Raw genomic sequence first — 25,064 nt, forward strand, 5'->3', positions numbered from 1 at the left:
AGCCAGCAAGCCGACTATATTATTAGCCTTGCTCTAACAAGGTGTGGCCCACTACTACAGAATTTAACTGTAGGGGTGGGGTGCCCTCTGTAGGGGTGGCTGGTGTTTTCAGCCGCCCCTACAGTGACCTCTGTAGGGGTGGCTGATAATATCAGCCACTCCTATAGTGGACTTCTGTAAGAACGGCTGTATCACCAGCCGCCCCTGCTGCGTGTATTTGTAAGGACGGTTCAATCAAGAACCGCCCCTACAGTGGATTTTTCAGCAAAAAAAAAAATAATTCAAATTCAAATCTGACCACATATATATATATATATATATATATATATATATATATATATATATAATTCAAATTCGAATTCGAATCTGACCGCCACAAATATACATATATACATCTACAAACACAAGATCATTATTTAGAACATAGTTTTGTGAGAGGCGGAAGAACATGAGACGATCCACTGAAAATGGTCTCCCAAGGCCTGTCTGAAGGGATGAATGGAACATCTGAGACCTCTTCCTATGACTTCAGTTTTTTAAGCTCTCCATAAATAGAAGCGTAGCCGATTGCTGCTGAAACAACAGACAAGAGGTTCAACGCTTTTACGAAGTAGAAAGGAAATGGGAGAAAATCATTTTTGCACAAGGTACAAATCAACAAAAATCCTGCAAACAGCTTCTGGAAAGCACAAACACATAACAAGCTGACATACTGATAGTGCATTGATACTATGTTTTGTTTGTTTACCAAAAATACCATCTGACTAACAGTTGCAAGTAACAAGGATTGTGCAGTCAGGACAATAGGTGAAAAAGTAGGCAGTGAAATATAAAAAGAATGCATTCAAGAACTATGTAACAAACCATACAGTACTCACTAGGTTCCTCAGCTTGAATCTTCTTGTGCGTGTTCTTGCTAACGACCACCTCCTCACTCTTCCGGGGATCAAAGATGACGTATTCATGAGAACCATTTACAAAAACCAGCAACACTGCCTCTTTGTCTCGAACTATCAGCATTTGCATCCAAAGAGACGTCACCTTTTACAAAAGAAATGCTGCCACCCGATGCCTGAAAAAAAGTGACATTAACAAGAGCTGTCATTATCATTATGGTCCCTGATCCATTGTGTGCTATCTAATAATACATGCAGCAAGAAATAAACAAACACGAATTTAAATAGAGAACTAAATGAATGAATAAGCAACTAAACATACTATGCTATCTAGCAATACAAGTACAAACCTGACAATATTTAAAAATACCAAAGAGCAAAATAAGTTCCTTAAAGTACATCTCGATAGAGCAATATCCCCAAACAAGTTGAGATTAGCAATATCCCCAAACAAGTTGAGATGACAAAATCAATAACTAAGATGGGACGTACCTTCTTTACCGACCAGGAGGCAATGGGGTTTAGGCTTTCTGCATCAAAAAGTAGAATTACTCCGTCTTGCTGTGTTGATGTTTCTCCATCAGGACAGCTCAGAAGAGCAAGAACAAATTCATTCCCATCTGGAGAGCAGCATGCAGCTGTACAAAGAAAATACAACTATGAAAATGAGAATGAGATCAAATGTGCTCGCTCACTGACAATAAATTAGTTTTCACAACCCCAACTGTCAGACAACACTTTAGAACAGTACTACAGAGGACCAGCTCTACTGAGGTAATAACATTCAAATGTAACAGCAGCTTAAATGAGTTACTAGATTGTAATTTGGCAGCCTTTGAGGTTGGCCAGATTCACCACGGTGATCATGCATTCATGCTGAAATTGAATTAGACAGGGAAGGAGCAACAACAAATGTATCACAGATGTCAGGTAATCTTATGTGCTTCTGTTCCTCTGTAAGCTCAAATAAGGAACATGATCCACATGCAAGCATCAGAACTACAAATTGTGTTCTCAATACGACAAACACGAAAATGCCTTGTAAAAGATGCAGGGCCAGAAAGTATTGACTTAGATAGCATAAATTATGCTACTATCATAGTTTGTACCTTCTGCATAAATGCTGTAAGACCATTGCATGGAAAGATTTGAAACATTCCATAGAGCAATTTGGGGTCTCGAACTCTGACATAGAGACATCAAAAACACCGATGTCCCAACGAAAGAAAGATTTGTCACTGGCTGCAGATACAATAAATGATACATCAAACTGCTATTCTAAGGCAGAGGTAAAACATAAAAAATATGTAAAGGAATTATCAGATACTGATAGTGTTTCTGCAATGACACCAACAAGCGCGTTATTATCAAGATCCGACAATGTGATGACATTCTCCGCTGCAACTGCAAGAACAGATCCATCGGCTGAGAAGGCTGCTGATGTCATAGGTTTCTTCCTGCAAAATTTTAAACGCTCCAATATCATATGATGGAAGACTAAATGCATGTATGACTATTTTAGTGCTTTCTAATCATCAAACATTAACAGATATTGTTCAAACGTAAACAGATTCACAACTCACTTGTATGAGCCAACTGATTGGCATCTACAACCAGAACGATTTCTTTCATCACTTGATTGTGAAGACAAACTCTGGACCCAAACCTACGTAACAGAAAGACAGAAATTATGAATTGAGGAAACAGAGCATCCTCTCCAAGGTAACAGCCATGCACACCTTAAAGTTACCACCAAAAGAAGAGCTCACAGCCATGTTCCTTCCAGGACGGAAAGCAACAGAAGAAACCCCAACATCACTGTATGAAAGATTAAATATAAAAGTTAGAACAAATCATACTTTCATTTTGTATCTATCAGCAGCCTTATAAACATGAACCAACCTGTGAGGCTCATAAATGATGGTAGACAAACAACAATGTTCAGCTCTAGACCCATGATTCCAAAATTTCAGTGTAACAAGAAATAAACAAACATATGTTAGGAACCACCTGCACTCACAAAATCAAATGATAAGCACGCACATTGGCAAAATTAATCTCGAATTCTCTCAGCTCAGCATAAAAACCAATTAATAACCAGAGCAGGTTGAGCTTACCATGGAGTGGACGGGGAGCCCGACCTGGACCTTCCGCACCACCACCTCCGCAGCCAGGAAGTCCCAGTAGATGAGCACCCCGTCGAGCCCCGCCGTCCAGCAGTAGCTCGCGAGCTTGGCCGCCGCGGTGGGCTGCGCTGGCGGCGCCATCACCACCACAGCGGTGACGTCCCCCTCGTGCCCCTCCAGCTCCGACACCTGCGAGCTCGAGCCCTCCTGCGCGAGCGGCGGCGGTGGGATTTGGCTCCAGCCGCCGAAGCCCCAAACCCTAAGCAATCCTGCGCCGACGAGGAGGTGCGGGTGACCGGGCGGACGAGGTGCGTCGGGTGTCGGCGGAGCGCACCGGCGGTGACCCGGGGAGGGGCGGTAAAGGCAGACGGCGTAGCGCAGGTGCCGGGATCCGGTGGCGGAGGTGCCTCGAGCGGCGGCGTGTCGCCGGGGGCTGAAACCCTAGTCGCCCCTATTCGCCTCGGGGCCGACGCGGGGTTTTGCGGGGTGGAAGGAGGGGAGGGGAGGGGAATGACCCTATCTTTTATTTTCACTGTAGGGGCGGCTGAGGTTATAAGTCGTCCCTATACTTGAATTTTTTTTCAAAATTCTAAATCAATATGAATTATTAATATGTAAATAATAAATAATACAGTATAAAAATTTATAATTTTTTATAGATATATTTACATATACAATAACTAAAACAACTACAACAATTTAAAATTGCAAAATTGAACCTCTAAAAATGGGGCAAAAATTTAAATTTTAAAAAATTAAAATCAAAACTATTAAAATAATTTTGAGATACCAAATGATCTCAAATGAAAACTTGATAAACATAAAAGTTGTAGAGGTCATGAAGATCTACAACTTTTATTTTGGTCATCTTGTCATTTGACAAAATTTGAACCTTTCAAATTTAAAATCTTAAAAAATGATAAGTTCGAACCAAAATTTAAGACCCAAAATGATTTCAACATCAAAAGTGATTAATACCAAAGTTGTTCAACTCATGAATATCTACAACTTTTCTTTTAGTCATCTTGTCATTTGACAAAATTTGAACCTTTAAAATTTGAAATTTTGAAAAACAACAAGTTGGAACCAAAATTTGAGACCCAAATTGATTTCAACATAAAAAGTGATAAATACCAAAGTTGTTCAACTCATAAATATCTACAACTTTTATTTTGGTCATTTCTTCATTTGATAAAATTTGAACCTTTCAAATTTGAAATTTTGAAAAACAACAAGTTGGAACCAAAATTTGAGACCCAAATTGATTTCAACATAAAAAGTGATGAATACCAAAGTTGTTCAACTCATGAATATCTACAACTTTTATTTTGGTCATTTCTTCATTTGAGAAATTCTGAGTACACATTGTTCACTAATCTTACACATGTCTCATATAGTTTATAAAACCTTATGAGATGTGTCACATGTGAACAATGTCATTATCAATTTGTTATATGAAGAAATGACTAATACAAAAGTTGTAGATCTTGATGAGTTATTCAACTTTGGTATTTATCACTTTTTTAGATGAAATCATTTGGGGTACCAAAATCTTATCTGAAGTTGCATTTTTTTAAAAATTCAAATTTTAAATTGCTCAAACTTTTCATATGTATATATTGACAAAACCAACAAAATAAATTGATAGAGAATGATTTTAGAAAGTTTTAGGAAAAAAATCATTAGATTTGGAGTTAGTATGAGGAAGAAAAACTAGTTACAAAGTTGACCCACAGATTAAAAAAAGAAATCACACTGTTCACTATGATCATGTAAGGATCATCTAGAACAGTGTGATTTCTCTTTTTAATCTGTGGGTAAACTTTGTAACTAGTCGTTCTCCCTCATACTAACTCCAAATGTGATGGATTTTTTCCTAAAAATTTCTAAAATCATGCTTCAGCGTTTAAGTTTGATCAAACTTGGATGTGACAATGTTTTACACATTTTAAAATTTGAAATTTGACAAGTTTAAACAAAATTTTCAAACCATAATGATTTCAGATGTAAAAGTGATGAATACAAAAGTTGTTCAACTCATCAAGATTTATAACTTTTATTTTGGTCATCTTATCATTTGACAAAATTTGAACCTTTCAAATTTGAAATTTTAAAAAATGACAAGTTGAAACCAAAATTTGAGACCCAAATTGATTTCAACATAAAAAGTGATGAATACCAAAGTTGTTCAACTCATGAATATCTACAACTTTTTATTTTGGTCATCTTGTCATTTCACAAAATTTGAACATTTCAAATTTGAAATTTTGAAAAATAACAAGTTGGAACCAAAATTTGAGACCCAAATTGATTTCAACATAAAAAGTGATGAATACCAAAGTTGTTCAACTCATGAATATCTACAACTTTTAATTTGGTCATTTCTTCATTTGACAAAATTTGAACCTTTTTGAAATTTGAAAATTTGAAAAACGACAAGTTGGAACCAAAATTTGAGACCCAAATTGATTTCAACATAAAAAGTGATGAATACCAAAGTTATTCAACTCATGAATATCTACAACTTTTATTTTTATTATTTCTTTATTTGAAAAATTCTTAGCACACATTGTTCACTAATCTTACACATGTATCATATAGTTTATAAAACCTTACGAGAGATGTGTCACATTTGTGAACAATGTTATTACCACTTTGTCATATAAAGAAATGACCAATACAAAAGTTGTAGATCTTGATGAGTTATTCAACTTTGATATTTATCACTTTTTCAGCTGAAATCATTTGGGGTACCAAAATCTTGTCTGAAGTTGCATTTATTTGGAATTCAAAATTTAAATTGCTCAAACTTTTCATATGTATATATTGACAAAACCAACAAAATAAATTGATAGAGAATGATTTTAGAAAATTTTATGAAAAAAAATCATCAGATTTGGAGTTAGTATGAGGAAGAAAACTAGTTACAAAGTTGACCCACAGATTAAAAAAAGAAATCACACTGTTCACTATGGATCATCTAGAACAGTGTGATTTCTCTTTTTAATCTGTGGGTAAACTTTGTAACTAGTTATTCTCCCTCATACTAACTCCAAATGTGATGGTTTTTTTTCCTAAAAATTTCTAAAATCATGCTTCAGCATTTAAGTTTGATCAAACTTGGATGTGACAATGTTTTACACATTTTAAAATTTGAAATTTGAAATTTGACAAGTTCAAACAAAATTTTCAAACCCTAAATGATTTCAGATGTAAAAGTGATGAATACAAAAGTTGTTCAACTCATCAAGATCTACAACTTTTATTTTGGTTATCTTGTCATTTGACAAAATTTGAATATTTCAAATTTGAAATTTTAAAAAATGACAAGTTGGAACCAAAATTTGAGACCCAAATAGATTTCAACATAAAAAGTGATGAATACCAAAGTTGTTCAACTCATAAATATCTACAACTTTTATTTTGGTCATTTCTTTATTTGATAAAATTTGAACCTTTCAAATTTGAAATTTTGAAAAACGACAAGTTGGAACCAAAATTTAAGACCCAAATTGATTTCAACATAAAAAGTGATGAATACCAAAGTTGTTCAACTCATGAATATCTACAACTTTTTATTTTGGTCATCTTGTCATTTGACAAAATTTGAACCTTTCAAAATTTGAAATTTTGAAAAACAACAAGTTGGAACCAAAATTTGAGACCCAAATTGATTTCAACATAAACAGTGATGAATACCAAAGTTGTTCAACTCATGAATATCTACAACTTTTATTTTGGTCATTTCTTCATTTGACAAAATTTGAACCTTTTTGAAATTTGAAATTTTGAAAAACGACAAGTTGGAACCAAAATTTGAGACCCAAATTGATTTCAACATAAAAAGTGATGAATACCAAAGTTGTTCAACTCATGAATATCTACAACTTTTATTTTGATTATTTCTTCATTTGACAAATTCTTAGCACACATTGTTCACTAATCTTACACATGTCTCATATAGTTTATAAAACCTTATGAGAGATGTGTCACATTTGTGAACAATGTTATTACCACTTTGTCATATGAAGAAATGACCAATACAAAAGTTGTAGATCTTGATGAGTTATTCAACTTTGGTATTTATCACTTTTTCATCTGAAATCATTTGGGGTACCAAAATCTTGTCTGAAGTTGCATTTGTTTGAAATTCAAAATTTAAATTGCTCAAACTTTTCATATGTATATATTGACAAAACCAACAAAATAAATTGATAGAGAATGATTTTAGAAAATTTTAGGAAAAAAATCATCAGATTTGGAGTTAGTATGAGGAAGAAAAACTAGTTACAAAGTTGACCCACAGATTAAAAAAAGAAATCACACTGTTCACTATAATCACGTAAGGATCATCTGGAACAGTGTGATTTCTCTTTTTAATCTATGGGTAAACTTTGTAACTAGTTGTTCTCCCTCATACTAACTCCAAATGTGATGTTTTTTTTTCCTAAAAATTTCTAAAATCATGCTTCAGCATTTAAGTTTGATCAAACTTGGATGTGACAATGTTTTACACATTTTAAAATTTGAAATTTGAAATTTGACAAGTTCAAATAAAATTTTCAAACCCTAAATGATTTCAGATGTAAAAGTGATGAATACAAAAGTTGTTCAACTCATTACTTTTATTTTGGTTATCTTATCATTTGACTAAATTTGAACCTTTCGAATTTTGAAATTTGAAAAAAAAACAAATAGGCACTGCAGGGGCGGCTGGTGATTAAGCCGCCCCTACAGATCAACCCCAACTGTAGGGGCGGCTCAGGTTACCAGCCGCCCCTACAGTGCCATCTGTAGGGGCGGCTGGGCTACTGGGGCCCGAGGCGCCCACTGTAGGGGCGCCCCCAACCTCAGCCGCCTCTACAGTAAAAATGTCCCCGTTCCTAGTGTAAGAATCTGGCGTAGTGGCCGGCAGCGAGTGTTCAGAGGCTAGCAAACCTGCAACAGTGCCGCTGGTGCTTATCACATTACAATTGTTTCAACCTTCTTCTGAGTAATTTAACCCAATGTATTATCTTTGTTCTCTTTCAAGAATTGTCTATTGATCAACAGAAGTACTAGTACCGAAAACAGAGGAGAAAAAGCGCGGACATTAATGGGGTCATCTTTGTTTGGCGAGGCATACATGACGGAGTAGAATCCCACTTGAGATACCGTGTGAGACGGTCTAAAGTAGTTTGGTCAGCTGTTCCTTAATGTAGCGCGCACTCCAATGTAGAACTAACTGTATCTATACTATAGTATAAAGAGCGTGCAAGCCACCGAGTTTCGTCTCTCTCACAGATCACTGTTACCGGCACAGCCAACGCGCGGCGGTTGTTTGATGAACAGTAACGGTTTTTATATAAACAGTACCGAAGTCTTATAAACAGTCACGGTTTAACGGATTTTCTATGAACAGTAACATATTTTATGAACAGTACGGGTTACTATGAACAGTGCTCGACCCATTAAGGAACCCTACTTTTTTTTTAAGCAATACAAAATTTTTTCCCCCGCTATTACCCGCGCAACGCGCGGGGTTACCTGCTTGTATGGGAGGAATATGTGAAGAAAAGCATTTGCACACGTAAAAGGATCTTTATCTTAACGGTACTACGTACGTATGGGAGTAGCTAACTAGGCTATAGTTTCGTAACTATTTTTTTGAGGAAACTGTTTCGTAACTGTTTGACAGCTGACGCGCACACTAACAGACCGTATACTGCATGCAGGAGGCAAGTCGATCGAAGGGTCATCTACACTATCATTCCAACGTTTGCATTTTCCATATATAATATATAGATATAGATCATCTTATTCTCATGTATTGATCTTTATCTCCTTTGATTTGTTTACTTTGTTTATATTTTTTTAAATTCTTGTTTTACATGGTTTTAAATAGTCCACTTTGCTATAGTTTTTTATAGGGTCTAACGCTACGGTGTTGTCAATTTTTCCAATACTGTCGCTAATGATATTTTAGTTCCCTTAAACACCCTATTTGATTTAGGCACGATATATTTTTAGCACCTTGATTCTAACCGAGTTAGATATTCATTCTTTAGTCTAGATAGAGGACTATAATATATGTTTCTCATTTAGCTTCTTTAATTAATAAATGATGTAATAAACCATTAAATAATTATTGAATAATTGAATATTGAATGTTGAATGTTGATTGCAGTTGCAGAAGTGAGTATGTTGATTGATATAAAGAATGTTAAGTAAGTAATGGACCTTGAAATATATGCTCCTAGATCTTGTACATATATTTGGCTATTTGTGTTCATAAAATTTTGTCTAATTAAATGTTTCTGTGCATAATTAATTAAGAATTTTCATGTTTCCTATAAACCACTAAATGAAATAGCTTCCGCTATAGCTTTCTATAGCTTTAATTTTAGAGGAGACCACCACTAAATGTCATAGTCCGCTATTTAAAACATTGATGTTTTATAATGCATTATATCATTTGGATTGCAACTTGGCCGGCTACTCAAATTTGTTAATTGTATCACTCGAAAAAAATGTTAATTGTAACATGTACATATATATATATATATATATATATATATATATATATATATATATATATATATATGTGTGGCTGGCTCCTTGGTTTTATGTTTTTTCTTTTCTATTGACTTCATGTTTTTTCATAATAATGGCATGAGTAGGTAATAACAAAGTATATATAAGGATATTTTGGGGTAATCTTTTGCTAATAGCTGTGGTGGCCGGTGCTTTATCTACATGTTTATGGGCATTTTTTTATTTTCTCCGCTTAGTGTGGTAATTTATAGGCCTTAAGAAGGAAATGTGGAGGCGCGTTTTATAACGTACATATGTGGTCGGCTACTTGGCCTCATGTTTCTCATTCTTTTCTATGGGCTTCATGCTTTTCTTAATAAATGGCATGAGTGGTTAAAAGTAATAGAGTAGATAAGAGTATTTTGAGCTACAGGTTTTTAGTTATGGTTGTAGTGGGTAATTTATCTATATGTCTGGGTATTTTGATTTTAATTTTTTGTGATTAAATGTGGTAATAGGGCTTGAGAAAAAGGTGGATACTCTTTCTGTTGGCTAAATACTAATAATAGATGTAGTATCTATCGGTCAGCAGAAGCATCGAAAACAACAGAACAAAAGGCATGAAAAATAATGGGGAGTCATCCAGGTTGGCGCGCGGCCGTTTGCCAGGATCAGAATCCACTTGATGCCGTGTGAGACTATCCAAGGCTGTTTGGCAAACTGCGTCTTAATGGAGTGCCCACTCCAAATCTAGAACAAACTGTAATAAGTCTACTCTCAATAGTATGAGCTAATTCATACCTCTAATAAAACAACTCCTTCAATTATCCTAACTTTTAGCACATAACTCGTAACATTAATAGACCCATATGATACTCTTACGTAATCTTGTGTGTTTACGGCACCTCCAGTGTGAGAAAAAAGTGAACCTTGGACAATATAAATTGAACCAAGAACATGGGAAAGCGTGAACCATGGTTGTCAGATCCCAAATCGACACTTGCAGACGCCTCAAACCGAAAGAATAAAATAAGACAGCAGCCGTGTGCATGCAAGTTCTGTCCAATGAAACACTGACACATAGAGGTTTGTTTATTCAGACGTAGGTCTCACGCATCGGTTTAGCACCGGAGGTTCGAAGGAATTAAACGCTGTCAGTTCGGTTCAATCTTAACGCTGGAGCCGTCCTTATGTATGAGATTAGCATTTGATCTAGAGATAGCTTTTCTCTCTCTTCTATTAAGTTATCATTGGAGCTGCCCTAAGTGAGAAATGGGCCTTCTGTTTTTTCATTAATGTGTTCCAAAAAAGATTTATTTCAATCTTTACGGCACTATGTATATGTACATAGTAGAATAATTGGATAAATTATAAACTAGCTATCAGTACGTAGCAATGCTAAAGTTCTGTAAGACTCTCGACAGCTGCAGAATCTGCTGGACAGCTGATGCCAACATTAACCGACGTATACGTTGGATGGACACTTTCAATTTGAAGATCTTTGACGATTGACATGGACATGAACTGACGTATAAGTTAGTACCAGTGACCTGATGACCGGGGCATAGAAGGGAGTTCCGGCTTCTGAGTTGGTTACTTCATCGCCGCTCATCAAGCTCTCTATATAAACCCCCGTCTTGGTGCCCTTAGACTGCACACAAGCAATACACTAGCTAGCAGTGACAACACATTACACACAGAGGCAACGTCTGCATTCCATATAGCTAGATAGCCAGGTACTTGGAGTACGTCTGGTAGTTGCAACTAGCTATCATGGCATCCTCCATTGGCAACAAAACTGTGATCATGTTCACAGCGGCCCTGACAATTCTTGCTGTGATAACCACGATTGTCGAGGCCCGAGACCTGTCCACCTCCACCGGTGGCTATGGCGTGGAGGCCATGAAAGTGAGGCACCAGCAGTGGATGGCGGAGCATGGCCGCACCTATAAGGACGAGGCCGAGAAGGCGCGCCGGTTCCAGGTATTCAAGGCGAATGCCGATTTTGTTGACAGGTCCAATGCCGCGGGACGCAACAGCTATCAGCTGGCGATCAACGAGTTCGCTGACATGACCAACGACGAGTTCGTGGCCATGTACACTGGCTTCAAGGCAGTGTCGGCAGGGGCAAAGAAGACGTCCGGTTTTAAGTACGAGAACCTTACTCTTTCAGACGCCGACCAGCAGGCGGTTGACTGGAGGCAGAAAGGTGCAGTCACCGGCATCAAGAACCAGGGCCAATGTGGTAACCATATACGTATTTGATAATTTATATTTGATAGTGCAATAGTACATCTTCTAGACATCTACGTACCATCTCATCGATCGTCCTTACTGCAAATAAAATGCATGCATGTATGTGCAGGTTGTTGCTGGGCATTCGCTGCAGTGGCGGCCGTGGAGGGCATCCACCAGATCACGACGGGCAACCTGGTGTCGCTATCGGAGCAGCAGGTGCTGGACTGCGACACCGATGGGAACAACGGCTGCAACGGCGGCTACATTGACAACGCCTTCCAGTATATCATCAGCAACGGCGGCCTCACCACCGAGGACGCCTTCCCGTACACCGCTGCACAGGGCACGTGCCCGTCGTCGGTCCAGCCGGTGGTCACCATCAGCAGCTTCCAGGACGTGCCAAGCGGCGACGAGGCAGCGCTCGCCGCAGCCGTCGCCAACCAGCCGGTGGCCGTGGCTATCGACGCGCATAACAACTTCCAGTTCTACAGTAGCGGGGTGTTGACCGCGGCCACCTGCGGCACGCCCAACTTGAACCATGCCGTCACGGCGGTAGGCTACGGCACGGCGGAGGATGGGACCCCGTACTGGCTGCTCAAGAACCAGTGGGGGCAGAGCTGGGGAGAGGGAGGATACCTCAGGCTCGAGAGAGGCACAAACGCCTGCGGTGTCGCCCAGCAAGCCTCCTACCCGGTCGCATGATGATGATCAACTATATATCTAATAAATAACGTACGGATCGGAGATAATATAGTCTACATACATGAAGGCATACAGAAGAAAGACTAATAAGGAATAAAGCATGCTCACATATTGATAGTACATACTAATTACACAATTGTTATGCAATACTCCAAAATACATGTAACATTGTAAGTTTGTATAGCATGAGTCGAGGCTGTAAGCAGTATGTGGGAGCATGACATAACTCGCATCTACTAGCACATTCTTGGATCAGCTTATGCTATTTGTTCTTTGATAAATAAATCAAGGAAAATAATTTATTCGTGGTATGGTATCTAGCATGATCAGCTGTGCTGGCTGCGGCTGCGGGAAGCAGCTAGCCGCAAGACACAGTTATAGTAAAGTTCCTGTGCAGTTGTGCCTTGCGGCTGCTGCAGCCGTAGCCGTAGCCGCAGGCAGCAGATCACTGCAGAGGATCCAGCAAGTTGTGCAGCAGACTTCAAGACTGAACCAGGCCATGTCATCTGTGATGGGGGCAGGGATAGCCAGGTAGCAACTTCCTAGATATGCAAATTGAGTAATAACCAAGATTAATTAATACCTTCAAAGATTAATGAATAGACGATAGACTTGATGGTCTCAAATTGAGTATGTATCGCTATTGGTTGCTATCGTAATTCTGTGTGTGCCAAAGGATTATAAACATAAACAATTATTCTTGTTTGGGGTTAAATATGTTAGGGTGCGCAGCAGAATCCGGTCCAACTCGTCAAAGCCATGAGCCGGCGCCCCTCGGCTCTAGGTCCACCGGAGCCCACAATATACCAAGGCCTTAGGCCTAACTCAACCTAAAATACTGTCTTATAGGTGAGGGTTGTTCCTGCTTTATATGTTGCGCTCCTCCATCATCAATTAACGATGTGGGACTAAACCTAACAATCTCATCCGTCACATGTCGGACCCAACTCTTCATATTACACAACCCCATGTGATCTCCGGAAGACGTTTTTCAAGCCCCGAGTCCATGTGACCCCTGAGATTTTCTATATTTTTTGACCATGGGCACCCATACCACTTGTTAGAGTGCCCAGCGGAATCCGGCCCAGCTCACTATACCCACGAGCCGGCGCCCCTCGGGCCCAGCTCCACTAAACCTAACAATATCCCCCACCACACAGCGAACCCAACTCTTCACATCACACAACCCCGTGTGATCTCCGGAAGATGTTTTCCAGACCTCGAGTCCAACGCTCCATATCACACACAACCTATGTGACCTCCGAGACGTTAACAGGCTCCCTCGTCACGATGTGACCCCTGAGATTTTTCAGGTTTTCCGACCATGGGCTTTGATACCACTTATTAGAGTGTGAAGCAGAATCCGGCCCGGCTCGCTATACCCATGAGGCGGCGCCCCTCGAGCCCATGTCCACCGGAGCCCACAACATACCAAAGCATTAGGCCTAACTCAACCCAAAAGACTATCCTGATAGGTGAGCACTGCCCCCGCCTTATATGTTGTGCCCCCTACCATCAATTACCGATGTGGAATTAAACCTAATAAAATCAAGCCTGTACGCATGCTGAAATATCTGCAGTGTGTAATAACCAAGATTTTTAGGCACATCAAATTGCCATATCAAAGTTCCAAATGTTCACCCAAAATTCTTATCACAAAAGAAAAATGCAGTCAAAATTAAGTGAAGGTTGATCATTTTTGAGGATCTAATTAGTCACATTGAAACATATCCTCCTATGTTTTTCTGTAATGCTTACCAGTTTCATAATTTTCATTTCGATATCAACCAGTTCTGTATTTTAGCATTCAAATAACGGACATAGGAGAGACTAGGCCCCATGTCATCCTCCGCGGGGCGGCTCGGGCGACACCAGGTTACTCCGCCATCGAGCCCCCTCACCCACCCTTTTCTGCCTTGCCGCCATCGAAACCCAATGCCGGAGTCTGGCGAACGACAAGGATGGCGGTGCTAGCGAGTCTTCTTCCTCCCTCTCATAGTTGGGGGGCACCTAGAGCATGGTGTGCATGAGGCGACGGCCAACAACGCGGATTCGACGATGGTGCCAGTGGATCCGGCTTTCCTTCACCTGATTTGCCATCCTTGCACATGGAGCTCACTTGTGCGAAGGTGGAAGTGCACGTGGCGGCGCCCGTTGGGAGAGGGCGCAGGCGCGGGAGGTGGCAGCCAGCAATGTGGCCGAAAGGATCAAGATGCCCAAGAGGGGGGGGGTGAATTGGGCTAATTCTAAATTTTCTTGTAATAATTAAATCCTACGGTTAGCCCAATTAACCCCTTGTGCCTAGAAAAGTGTTTCTATTAATCTAACGCACAACGGACTTGCAACCTATGTTCCAAACTTACTCTAGCATGGCAATTCTATGAATGTAAAGACAAGTATTGAATTGCTCAAAGTAAATAGAGAGAGAGGAACGCGGCGATGTTTTGCCGAGGTATCGGAGAGTCGCCACTCCCCACTAGTCCTCGTTGGAGCACCCGAGCAAGGGTGTAGCTCTCCCTTGATCCGCGCAAGGATCAAGTGCTCTCTACGGGTTGATTCTTCGACACTCCGTCGCGGTGAATCACCCAAAACCGCTCACAACTTGAGTTGGGTCACCCACAAGCTCCACCGGGTGATCACCAAGCTCTCAATCACCACCAAGCCATCTAGGTGATGGCAATCACCAAGAGTAACAAGCACGAACTCTCACTTGACCACGCGAAGCCTAATGAGAACGGTGGATGCAGACTTTGCTACTCTTGATTCACTAATGAGGCTACTCTCTTGGATTCACGAATCTCAATCACCTCACTAGGACCTTGCTCTTCTTGGCACTCACAAACGTGTTTCTCAGCTGTTGGAATGAGCAAAAGTAACTCCACACACGAGTGGAGCTTCTATTTATAAGGCAGCCTGAAAAACGAACCGTTATGAGCTTCTGCGGGGTGACCGGACGCTCCGGTCATGTTGACTGGACGCTCCGGTCAGTTCAACCCACACACCAGTGTTTAAGTGTTGACCGGACGCTGGCCGAGGCTGATCACCACTGACCGGACGCGTCTGGTCGCAGATTTCCTTCTCTGGAACCTTACTGGAGTCGACCGGACGCTTCCTCTCAGCGTCCGGTCACTTGACCACTCCAGCGCCTGGTCGCACCGAACGCAATCTTTTGATCAAATGAACTGACCAAACCCTACGGCCAGTGTCCGGTCGCACCAGAGCCAGCGTCCGGTTAGCATTTGACCCTCCATTCACTTCCAACGCTCGAACATATGTGAATGAAGTTTGCTCCATAGGATCATAGGGCTGTTGTGGAGCTACCTAGTGCTAGTTTTAACAAGTATGCACCACACCTAACTCACTAGACTCATCTAGGTCAAGCTACCCGTCCATAACCCCCTTAATAGTACGGCCAAAGGAAAAACAAAGTCCTAAACTACTCTAAGTGTCACTCCAACTCCAATCGACACTTAGAACTAGTCATCCTTAACCTTGTCGTCCATCCTTTGAAAACCGAAATGATTTCCATCGTAGGGGCATGACAACCTTGATTGCCCAATTGATCTCCATTACCATGACCTAACTTAATTGCCTCTGCAAAACACGTGTTAGTCATAGTAATCTTGTATTGTCATTAATCACCGAAACCCAACAAGGGGCCTAGATGCTTTCAATCTCCCCCTTTTTAGTGATTGATGACAATACCACCTCGAGTATGTGAAAGAGTGATGTTTTTGTTATGCTTGGTTCATATAAGATTTTGTCAATAAGAACAAAAGAGTTAGGCAAACTTATATGAGCCAAGCAAACACGATGTACTCAAATGATATGAAATAAGCATGAGTACAAGTAGTAAAGCTCATTTGCATCAGAGTATAAACGCGGAAGCAAAGGCAAATGAGCATTGCACAAGTGATGTGACATATAAAGGAATTTAAAATGGAGAGCACACATGTCATAAATCACAATCACGTAGATATCACTATCACATAGATATAATAGTAAACATGGATGCATAATGTATCACACACATAGAACTCCAAATGTATATAATAAGCTAATAATAGATAACTAGCTCCCCCTAAATGTCGCTCCCCCTGAGTCTACATACTCGAACCCTCTCCCCCTTTGGCGTTAAACACCAAAACCTAAGGGTCGGTCGGCGGGGCTACAGCGGATGAGCCGGGCGCTGAGGTACGAGGAGCAAGATGAAACTAGGCGCCATCATCATCTGACCCTGAGCTCTGTACTAACTGACCCTCTATGGCTAGAAGTGTCTCTAAAGCGGTCTGGGTCTGAGCTGGGGCGGGTGTGGCCTTTGATGCTGCTGGTACGTCTGTCATAGGATCTAAAGAGGTGACAGACGAAGGGAGCCTCTAAGTAGTCACGGTGACAGGGGCTGCTGTAGAAGGACCGGCGGTATGCATATGTGGCGGTGTAGGCATGCCTATCAACTCGCTGAAAGATGCTCCAAGACTCCTGGAGACTGACATGTCAGGCACAAATAGCGAGGATGACTGATCCGGTGAAGAGCCCGTATGATATGGTGTGAACTGCGGGGCTACCACAGGCGTGGATAACCACTGGGACACCTGTACTATGGGAGAGGCAAACAGAGCTAGAGGCTGTCCCTGACTCTGAAGCCTACTGGGCTATACTACTAGAGTCGTCGAAGTGGTGACCGGCTGAGCAAGCTGGGGTGAAGGCTGTGGCAGTGGAGCCCCAAGTGCTGTTACTACATGCTGCATAAATCCCATAAGCTGCTATTGCATGAGTAACTGCTGCTGATGCATCTGCTGCTGCTGCTGCTGGAGGATCTGCTGCTGTCGCTGGAACTTGTCCTGATGGGCCTAAAACTGTGCAAAGTTTGCAGCTGTCTCCTGAGCCTATCATGCCTGATCCTGCTGCATCTGCTCAAGAATAGCAATCAAAGCGGGGTCCGTCTGCGGTGCAGGTGGAGCTGAGCTAGAACTGCTGGCCTCTACATCGTGTCTGCGTGGAGGCATCTGAGGAATAGGCCGGTAGTCGTCATTCGAACTATCACTAGACTCGGTCCTCTCCTCCTAAGCCTCAAGCTGCTCCTCCTTAGTAGCGGCTATGCCTCTAATAATCTCATCCTACTGAGCTGCTGACTCTGGTATATCTGGACAATGGCGAGGCTAAGTGGGTGCCTGTGGTGTGCTATGCCTGATCCTCTATGCCATGTTATAAGCTGGAAACTTAGTGGTGGCACCTTTGTACTCTGCAACTATCTCAGGGGTCCTAACCTGCATAGCCTTAAGCATTAGGAAAGTGATCCAATGTGCATATGGAAGCTGCCTACGACCCTTGAAGCCCTCAGCTATAGTATCCTCCATCTCTGATAGAAGAAGGTCCCAAATGTCAAACACGGTCTGCTGCATCAGGGCATTGAGGAGCCAAAGCTGTAGGCGAGTCAGACCCTCTCTGTATCCCAACCTAGGAAGTAGTGTCCTCCTAATGATAGCCTCTAGCACTCGAGATGTAGGAGTAAGGTCACTGGGTTCCTCCTCGACCCCTCACCAAAGGGCTCCTTGAAGCAATGTCGCACAAGATCAGTAGGGGGCACCAACCCTCCATGAGGACGCCTGGGAGGCTCCTGCTGTCCATAACATATCTCATGTAACCTGACAGGCTACTCCTGTAGCCTCAGTATCTCCCTGGCCCTAAAACTCATAACCCTGTAGTCTCTGCCTCTGAATGCAAAGTGTATGAAGTTATGCTACGGGTCAACATAGAGCGAAGCATAAAACTACCGAACCCAAGATGGTACATACAATCCTGTCCGGCCAATCAGATCTGTCAGCCCCAGCAAATATGATAAGTAAGGGTGGATATGCTCTTCGGCTGCTGCCACAATAGCCTTAATACTGTAGACTCTCTGAGATCGGAAGACTGCCCCACTATTGAGATAAGCATTGTAGAAATCCTCTTGTAGTGGCATGTAGAAACCCTCTGCTGCTCTCTCATCCCTCCTCGGAGGAAACCACACCTCAAACTCTACAAATCTCAGCTGCCGAACCTGTCTGGCCATGGCGGCCCTCAAGTCAAGATGTACCACTGGAGGCGAACCCTGTGGTCTAGGCGGTGGACGCGATCCCCTCCACTATGTCGGCAGCCTCGATGAGACTGGAACACAGGTGCGACCAGAGCGGCGTAGCTAGGGTGCCCGCTCGGCCTCCTTAGCCTGCTGGCCCTCCTGAGTCTCCTGAATTGGTTGAGGCTCTGTAGGTGGGGGCTGCTGCTATGGCTCCTGCTGGGACTCCCCCTGAGGCTGAGGCTCCTCAATAGCCAGACGACATCCTGCCATCATAACAGTCCTAGATGGACCACCATGACGACGCTCAGCCTCCTCAACTGCTGCCCTCTGTGCTGGTGTAAGCTGCTGATCTACAATGACAACACCACTGCGAACACCACCTCTCTCGGCATGCTCTGTGACCTCAGCGACTGCTGCTGCTCTCGTTGTCTCTACGTTGGGGTACTTGCGCTTCTTAGATGTAACCTGCTTCGTCGCCTTGCCTTTGGTTCCTGTGGGCAAGCAAGGCGGGGGCCTCCGATCATCATCTCCTGGACCACCACCAACGTTCTTGGTGCGAGCCATCTGATCTGACAAGAGAAAAACTGCAGCTATCAAGATCAACCGTCCATTGACACTTTCGAGGCTTGGCCTCGATCCGTACTCACGAGCTTGGCTCCGAGTTAACTGACAACTGCACCTGTCACCTCAATGACACCGACTCGCTGCACGATGGAATAGATGGATATACGAGTAAATACGATATATCTAAAAGATACGAAACCCTATGAGAGCAAGCAATTTAGATGCGAAATTGAAGCGACTGGCTTGCTGCCTAACGAACCGACGATCCGAGAAAAGAAGAGACGTCATGCGGGGAACCTTCAGAACCGGCTAGGGTTAGGGTTCACGATGATCGGTGAATTGACAGCCCTAGATGCAATTGAAGTCAATGCTGTGACGAATTGCTAAGTCATGGCAAGAGGAAAAGTTGGATTGCTAGGGCACAAACAGGGCCTTACCGACGCTGGATGTGAACTGCACTGTCGTGGAGGACACACGGCGGCGAGGCAAGGAGTGGCTCTGGCGAGGCTTGTGCAGACAGGCGCCTTGGGAGCACGAGGAGGTGCTGGCTGAGCAGGGCGGCGGTGGCGAGCGACTACGGTGGCGCACGGCTGCAGTGGCGCTCAGTCATGGTGGCGCGTGGCTGCGGTGGCGCTCGGTCACGGTGGCGTGCGGGTCTCGGCGCGGGCAGTCACGGCTGGCTAGCGGCGGCGCGTGGAGCTGAACGGCAGCAAGGGCACGGGATTAGGCGGTGGTGGAATAGGTCAGCAAGGTACGGCCGATTAGATTAAATAGATCCCCCGACGCGACAAGAAAGGAAACAGAAAAAGAGTCCTAAAGCCGCACAAGATCTACTGACCGAACACTCCGGTGGTAGCGACCGGACGCTACCACCCAGCGTCTGGTCGATTCTAGAGAGGTCTAATTCATCTGGAATCGCGACCGGACACGTCCGGTGGTCCATGATCGGACGCAGGTAGGGTCCGGTTAGTTGCCTTGAACTCCATGTAGATCGACCGGACGCTGGAACCCTTTCTGACCGGACGCACAAACGTAGAGTCCGGTCACTCCTTCAGCTTCTGTTCACCTCCTGTGAACTGATCGGACGCTGGACTGTAGAGTCCAGTGCAGCGTCCGGTCACTCTTTTCTAGCAAATCTTCAATGTTCCTCCGCGCTACCTATTCCCAATCAAGTCCCAACATAAATAAGATCCAAATAAACACCAATTGGGACTGATGTGAGTGACCTCTCTCAAACCCTCAAATTTTTCAAAATATTTTGCCTTAGGCTATAATTCATTTTAAGAAAATAGGCAATAAGAGGGCAAATGGAACAAAACGACAAAACAACATCCATGCATATGCAATACCTTGTAAGTAAATCTAGTTGCTTGTCAAGTTTGATCCAAGGTTAAGCTTCTTCACACGCTTTTCGACGGTTATCTTAACCATGTTAGACAAGCCCTATATGCATTGCCAAAAATTAAACATGTGGTATATTACAATGAATGCAAGGGACAACTCAAGCTTAGTTTTTAGTGAAGTTACTAAAATCAAGTACATTGAGCTCATTCCGCAATCTACAAAATGTAACCTCATCTAGCGGTTTAGTGAAGATATCCGCTAATTGATCTTCGGTTCTTACACCTTCTAGTGATATATCATTTTTGACAACATGATCTCTTAGAAAGTGATGGCGGATATCTATGTGCTTGGTGCGAGAGTGTTGAACCGGATTATTTGCAAGTTTTACCGCACTTTAATTATCGCACAAAAGAGGTACCTTTTCTAGAACTACACCATAGTCTAGCAAAGTTTGTTTCATGTATAAAATTTATGCACAACAAGCACCCGCGGTAATGTATTCTGCTTCGGCAGTGGACAAAGCCACACTATTTTGTTTCTTGGAGGACCAAGACACAAGTGATCTACCAAGCAAATGGCACCCTCCGGATGTGCTCTTTCTATCAACTTTGCAACCGGCATAATCCGAATCGGAATAGCCAACTAATTCAAATATAGCTCCTTTGGGATACCAAATGCCAATGCTTGGTGTGTGCTTAAGGTACCTAAGGATTCTTTTACGGCAATTAAATGTGTTTCCTTCGGATTAGCTTGAAATCTAGCACACATACACACACTAAACATAATGTCGGGCCTAGATGCGGTTAAATATAACAAGCTACCAATCATAGAATGGTAGAGAGTTTGATCAACCGGGTTTCCTCCCTCATCTAGGTCGAGATGTCCATTGGTACGTATTGGTGTCTTGATTGGCTTACATTCATCCATCTTGAATCTCTTGAGAAGATCTTTTGTGTATTTCTCTTGAGAGATGAAGATGCCTTCTTTCATTTGCTTGACTTGAAAACCAAGAAAGAATGTAAGCTCACCAATCATGGACATCTAAAACTCCTTCGACATCAATTCACCAAATTCTTTGCATGAGTCTTCATTTGATGATCCAAAGATGATATCATCAACATATACTTGACAAATGAAGATATGCCCATCAAGCTTCTTGGTGAATAGTGTGGTGTCGACCTTCCCAAGGTGAAGCCCTTCTCAATGAGGAAGTCCCGAAGGCGCTCATACCAAGCTCTTGGGGCTTGCTTAAGCCCATATAGTGCCTTGGACAACCTATAAACATGATTAGGATATCTAGGGTCTTCAAACCCGGGAGGTTGATTAACATAGACTAGTTCATTAATAAAGCCATTTAAAAATGCACTTTTCACATCCATTTGATATAGTTTCATTTCATGATGTGATGCATATGCAAGTAGGATACGGATGGCTTCTAATCTTGCAACCGGTGCAAAGGTCTCTCCAAAATCCAAACCTTCAACTTGGGAGAACCCCTTTGCAACTAGTCTTGCCTTGTTCCTCACAACAACACCTTGATCATCTTGATTGTTGCGGAACACCCACTTTGTTCCAATGACTCTTGCACCTTTTGGTCGCTCTTCAAGAGTCCAAACTTCATTGCGAGTGAAGTTATTCAACTCTTCATGCATGGCATTGATCCAATCCGGATCTTTAAGAGCTTCTTCTACCTTAGTAGGCTCATAGCAAGAGACAAAAGGATGGCTTCTAATCTTGCAACCGGTGGAAAGGTCTCTCCAAAATCTAAACCTTCAACTTGGGAGAACCCCTTTGCAACTAGTCTTGCCTTGTTCCTCACAACAACACCTTGATCATCTTGATTGTTGCGGAACACCCACTTTGTTCCAATGACTCTTGCACCTTTTGGTCGCTCTTCAAGAGTCCAAACTTCATTGCAAGTGAAGTTATTCAACTCTTCATGCATGGCATTGATCCAATCCGAATCTTTAAGAGCTTCTTCTACCTTAGTAGGCTCATAGCAAGAGACAAAAGAGTGATGAGCAATAAATGAAGCAAGTTTTTGAGATCGAGTCATTACACCCTTTGATGGACTTCCTATAATGAGATCTTGTGGATGATCTTGTAGGAGAGGTGTATTTTTTCTATTGACCACTTGAGGAGGTGATTGTGGAGCATCAACGTCTTGTGCTTGTACCACCATTTGCTTATAGGAGATATGAGTATCTTATTTTCTACTCTCCCATCTTTTTCACCATCTTGTGGCACACTTGATGAAGAGGGTGGATTTATCACTTGTACATCATCTTCATCATCTTTAGGCTTGATGTCTCCAACCGGAATGTTCTTCATAGCCTCCCTCAATGGTTCATCACCTACATCATCAAGATTCTCATGTGCTCCTTGGGAGCCGTTAGATTCATCAAATTCCACATCATATGTTTCTTCAACCAAGCCGGTGGCATGATTAAATACTCTATATGCTTTGGACTTTGATGAGTAACCAACAAGAAAACCAATATCACAACATCTTTGGAACTTCCCTAGGTGTTGCTGCTTCTTGTAGATGTAGCATTTGCATCCAAACACCCTAAAGAAGGAGACGTCCGGCTTCTTCCCATTGAGCAACTCATAAGGTGTCTTGCTAAGGAACTTTTGAAGGAATAGGCGGTTTGATGCATAGCATGCGGTGTTGATTGCTTCCGCCCATAGAGCTTCGGGGGTGTTATACTCATCTAGCATTGTCCTTGCAAGAGTGATCAAAGTCTGGTTCTTCCTCTCAACTACACCATTTTGTTGAAGAGTATAAGTTGCGGAGACTTCATGCTTGATCCCAACTTCATCACAACAAGCTTCAATGTTTGTGTTGTCAAATTGTTTTCCATTGTCACTTTTTATCTTCTTGAGCTTCACTTCAAATTCATTTTGAGCTCTCTTGGCAAACTTCTTGAAGCAAGATGCAACTATGGATTTGTCATGAAGGAAGAATACCCATGTATACCTTGAATAGTCATCAACAATCACAAGACAATAGAGATTCCCTCCCAAACTCTTGTATGTTGTTGGTCCAAATAAATCCATGTGTAGGAGTTCTAGTACTCTTGTGGTTAACATGAAAGCTTTGGTTGGATGAGTATTTGCAATTTGCTTGCTGGCTTGACATGCACTACAAAGCTTGTCTTTTTCAAACTTCACATCCTTCAACCTTCTCACCAAATCATTCTTCATAAGCTTCTTGAGTGAACTCATACCAACATGAGCAAGTCTTCTATGCCATAGCCACCCAAGTGTTGTTTTGGTGAATAGGCAAGTCTTCAAATTTGCATCTTTGGAGGTGAAGTCCACTAGATATAAGTTGTTGTATCTAAATCCATTGAATATCATTTGATTATCATCTACCTTGGATACAACAACCTCCTTCTCGGTGAACAAGCATTGGAAGCCAAGATCACACAATTATCCAACGGATAGCAAGTTGAAGCTCAATGAGGCAACATATAGCACATTGGAGATGGAATGATCATTTGATATTGCCACTTTACCCAATCCTTTAACTTTGCCCTTTGAATTATCTCCAAATGTTATTTTCTCTTGTCCATCTACCTCTCCATCTAGTGAGGTGAACATACGAGGATCACCGGTCATATGTTGAGTGCAACCACTATCAATAACCCAATGACTTCCACCGGTCTTGTAGTTCACCTACACACAAGAGATTCAAGCTTTAGGAATCTAAACTTATTGAGGGCCCTTCATCTTCTCAACAAGTGACTTAGCCACCCAAATCTTCTTAGGCCTATTCTTGTTAGGGGGGTCCTAAGAACATGACTTTCATCTTTCCACTAGAGTCCTTTCTAAGCATGTAGTGAGCATTGAAGGCAAAGGGTCTAGCATGCTTGGGCAAGGGTTGTGGCGGTGGAGTTTGGCACTCATGAGCAAAGTGGCCTTCTTGTCTACACTCAAAACATCTCTTTGGCTTTGGCTTTGGCTTTGATTGTTGTTGTTGAACTTGAGCCTTCTTCTTCTCTACACTTGCCATATATCCAATGCCACTTCTATCCATCTTCATGATGGTGTTCATGAGTAGCTCACTTTGGAGGTGCTTGCCTCTAGCAAACTTGCTCAATCCAATCTTGAGATGCTCTTTTTCCAACTTGAGCATCTTATTTTCTTCCTTTAGAGCATCATCTTTCTTCTCTTCCTTGAGCTTCTTGTTTTCTTCTTTGAGCTTCTCATTCTCAAGGATCAACTCTTTGTCATGATCAAGAGTTTCTAGCACAATGGTGTTGTGGCTTTTCATCTCTTCAAGATCTTTCATGAGCTTTTCATTTGTGTTCTTGAGCTTGACATATTCATCATAGTCATTGCACTCAACCACTTGCTTGCCTTTGCCACTAGATCCTTGCTCAATGCTCTCATCAATTAAATCATCACATGATGTAGCTATATCAATCTTAACAACATGGTTAGTAGCATCATGTGGCTCATTTGGTAAAAATTCTTGAGCAATAATAAGAGTATTATGATTGATCTTAAGAGTGATATATTCATCTTTTAGCTTGTTGTGGCTAGTGATAAGCTCATTGTGCACCCACTCAAGTTTATCATGTTTATCTTTAAGCTCTTTCTTAGAAGATTTGAGCT

At 42.0% G+C, this 25,064-nt stretch overlaps 1 protein-coding gene and 1 pseudogene across 1 annotated transcript; one reads left to right on the forward strand and one right to left on the reverse strand.

Moving 5' to 3' along the window:
* Positions 1-382: 382 nt before the first annotated feature.
* LOC136488965 (uncharacterized) lies at positions 383-3,162 on the reverse strand (annotated as a pseudogene).
* Positions 3,163-11,334: 8,172 nt separating this feature from the next.
* On the forward strand, positions 11,335-12,587 carry LOC136484982 (senescence-specific cysteine protease SAG39-like). The gene is made up of 2 exons (XM_066481937.1): positions 11,335-11,780; positions 11,901-12,587. Exons 1-2 carry the CDS (start codon positions 11,342-11,344, stop codon positions 12,473-12,475), a joined length of 1,014 nt encoding a protein of 337 aa, XP_066338034.1. The 5' UTR covers positions 11,335-11,341; the 3' UTR covers positions 12,476-12,587.
* Positions 12,588-25,064: the final 12,477 nt, after the last annotated feature.

This window comes from Miscanthus floridulus, chromosome 10 (assembly GCF_019320115.1).
Source record: "Miscanthus floridulus cultivar M001 chromosome 10, ASM1932011v1, whole genome shotgun sequence".
Classification (NCBI taxonomy): Eukaryota; Viridiplantae; Streptophyta; class Magnoliopsida; order Poales; family Poaceae; genus Miscanthus; species Miscanthus floridulus.

Coding starts and splice junctions, on each gene's coding strand:
- LOC136484982 (XM_066481937.1), top strand. CDS start 11,342: ATGTTCACAGCGGCCCTGACAATTCTTGCTGTGATAACCACGATTGTC. Junction 11,781..11,900: donor CAAGAACCAGGGCCAATGTG/GTAACCATATAC, acceptor ATGTATGTGCAG/GTTGTTGCTGGGCATTCGCT.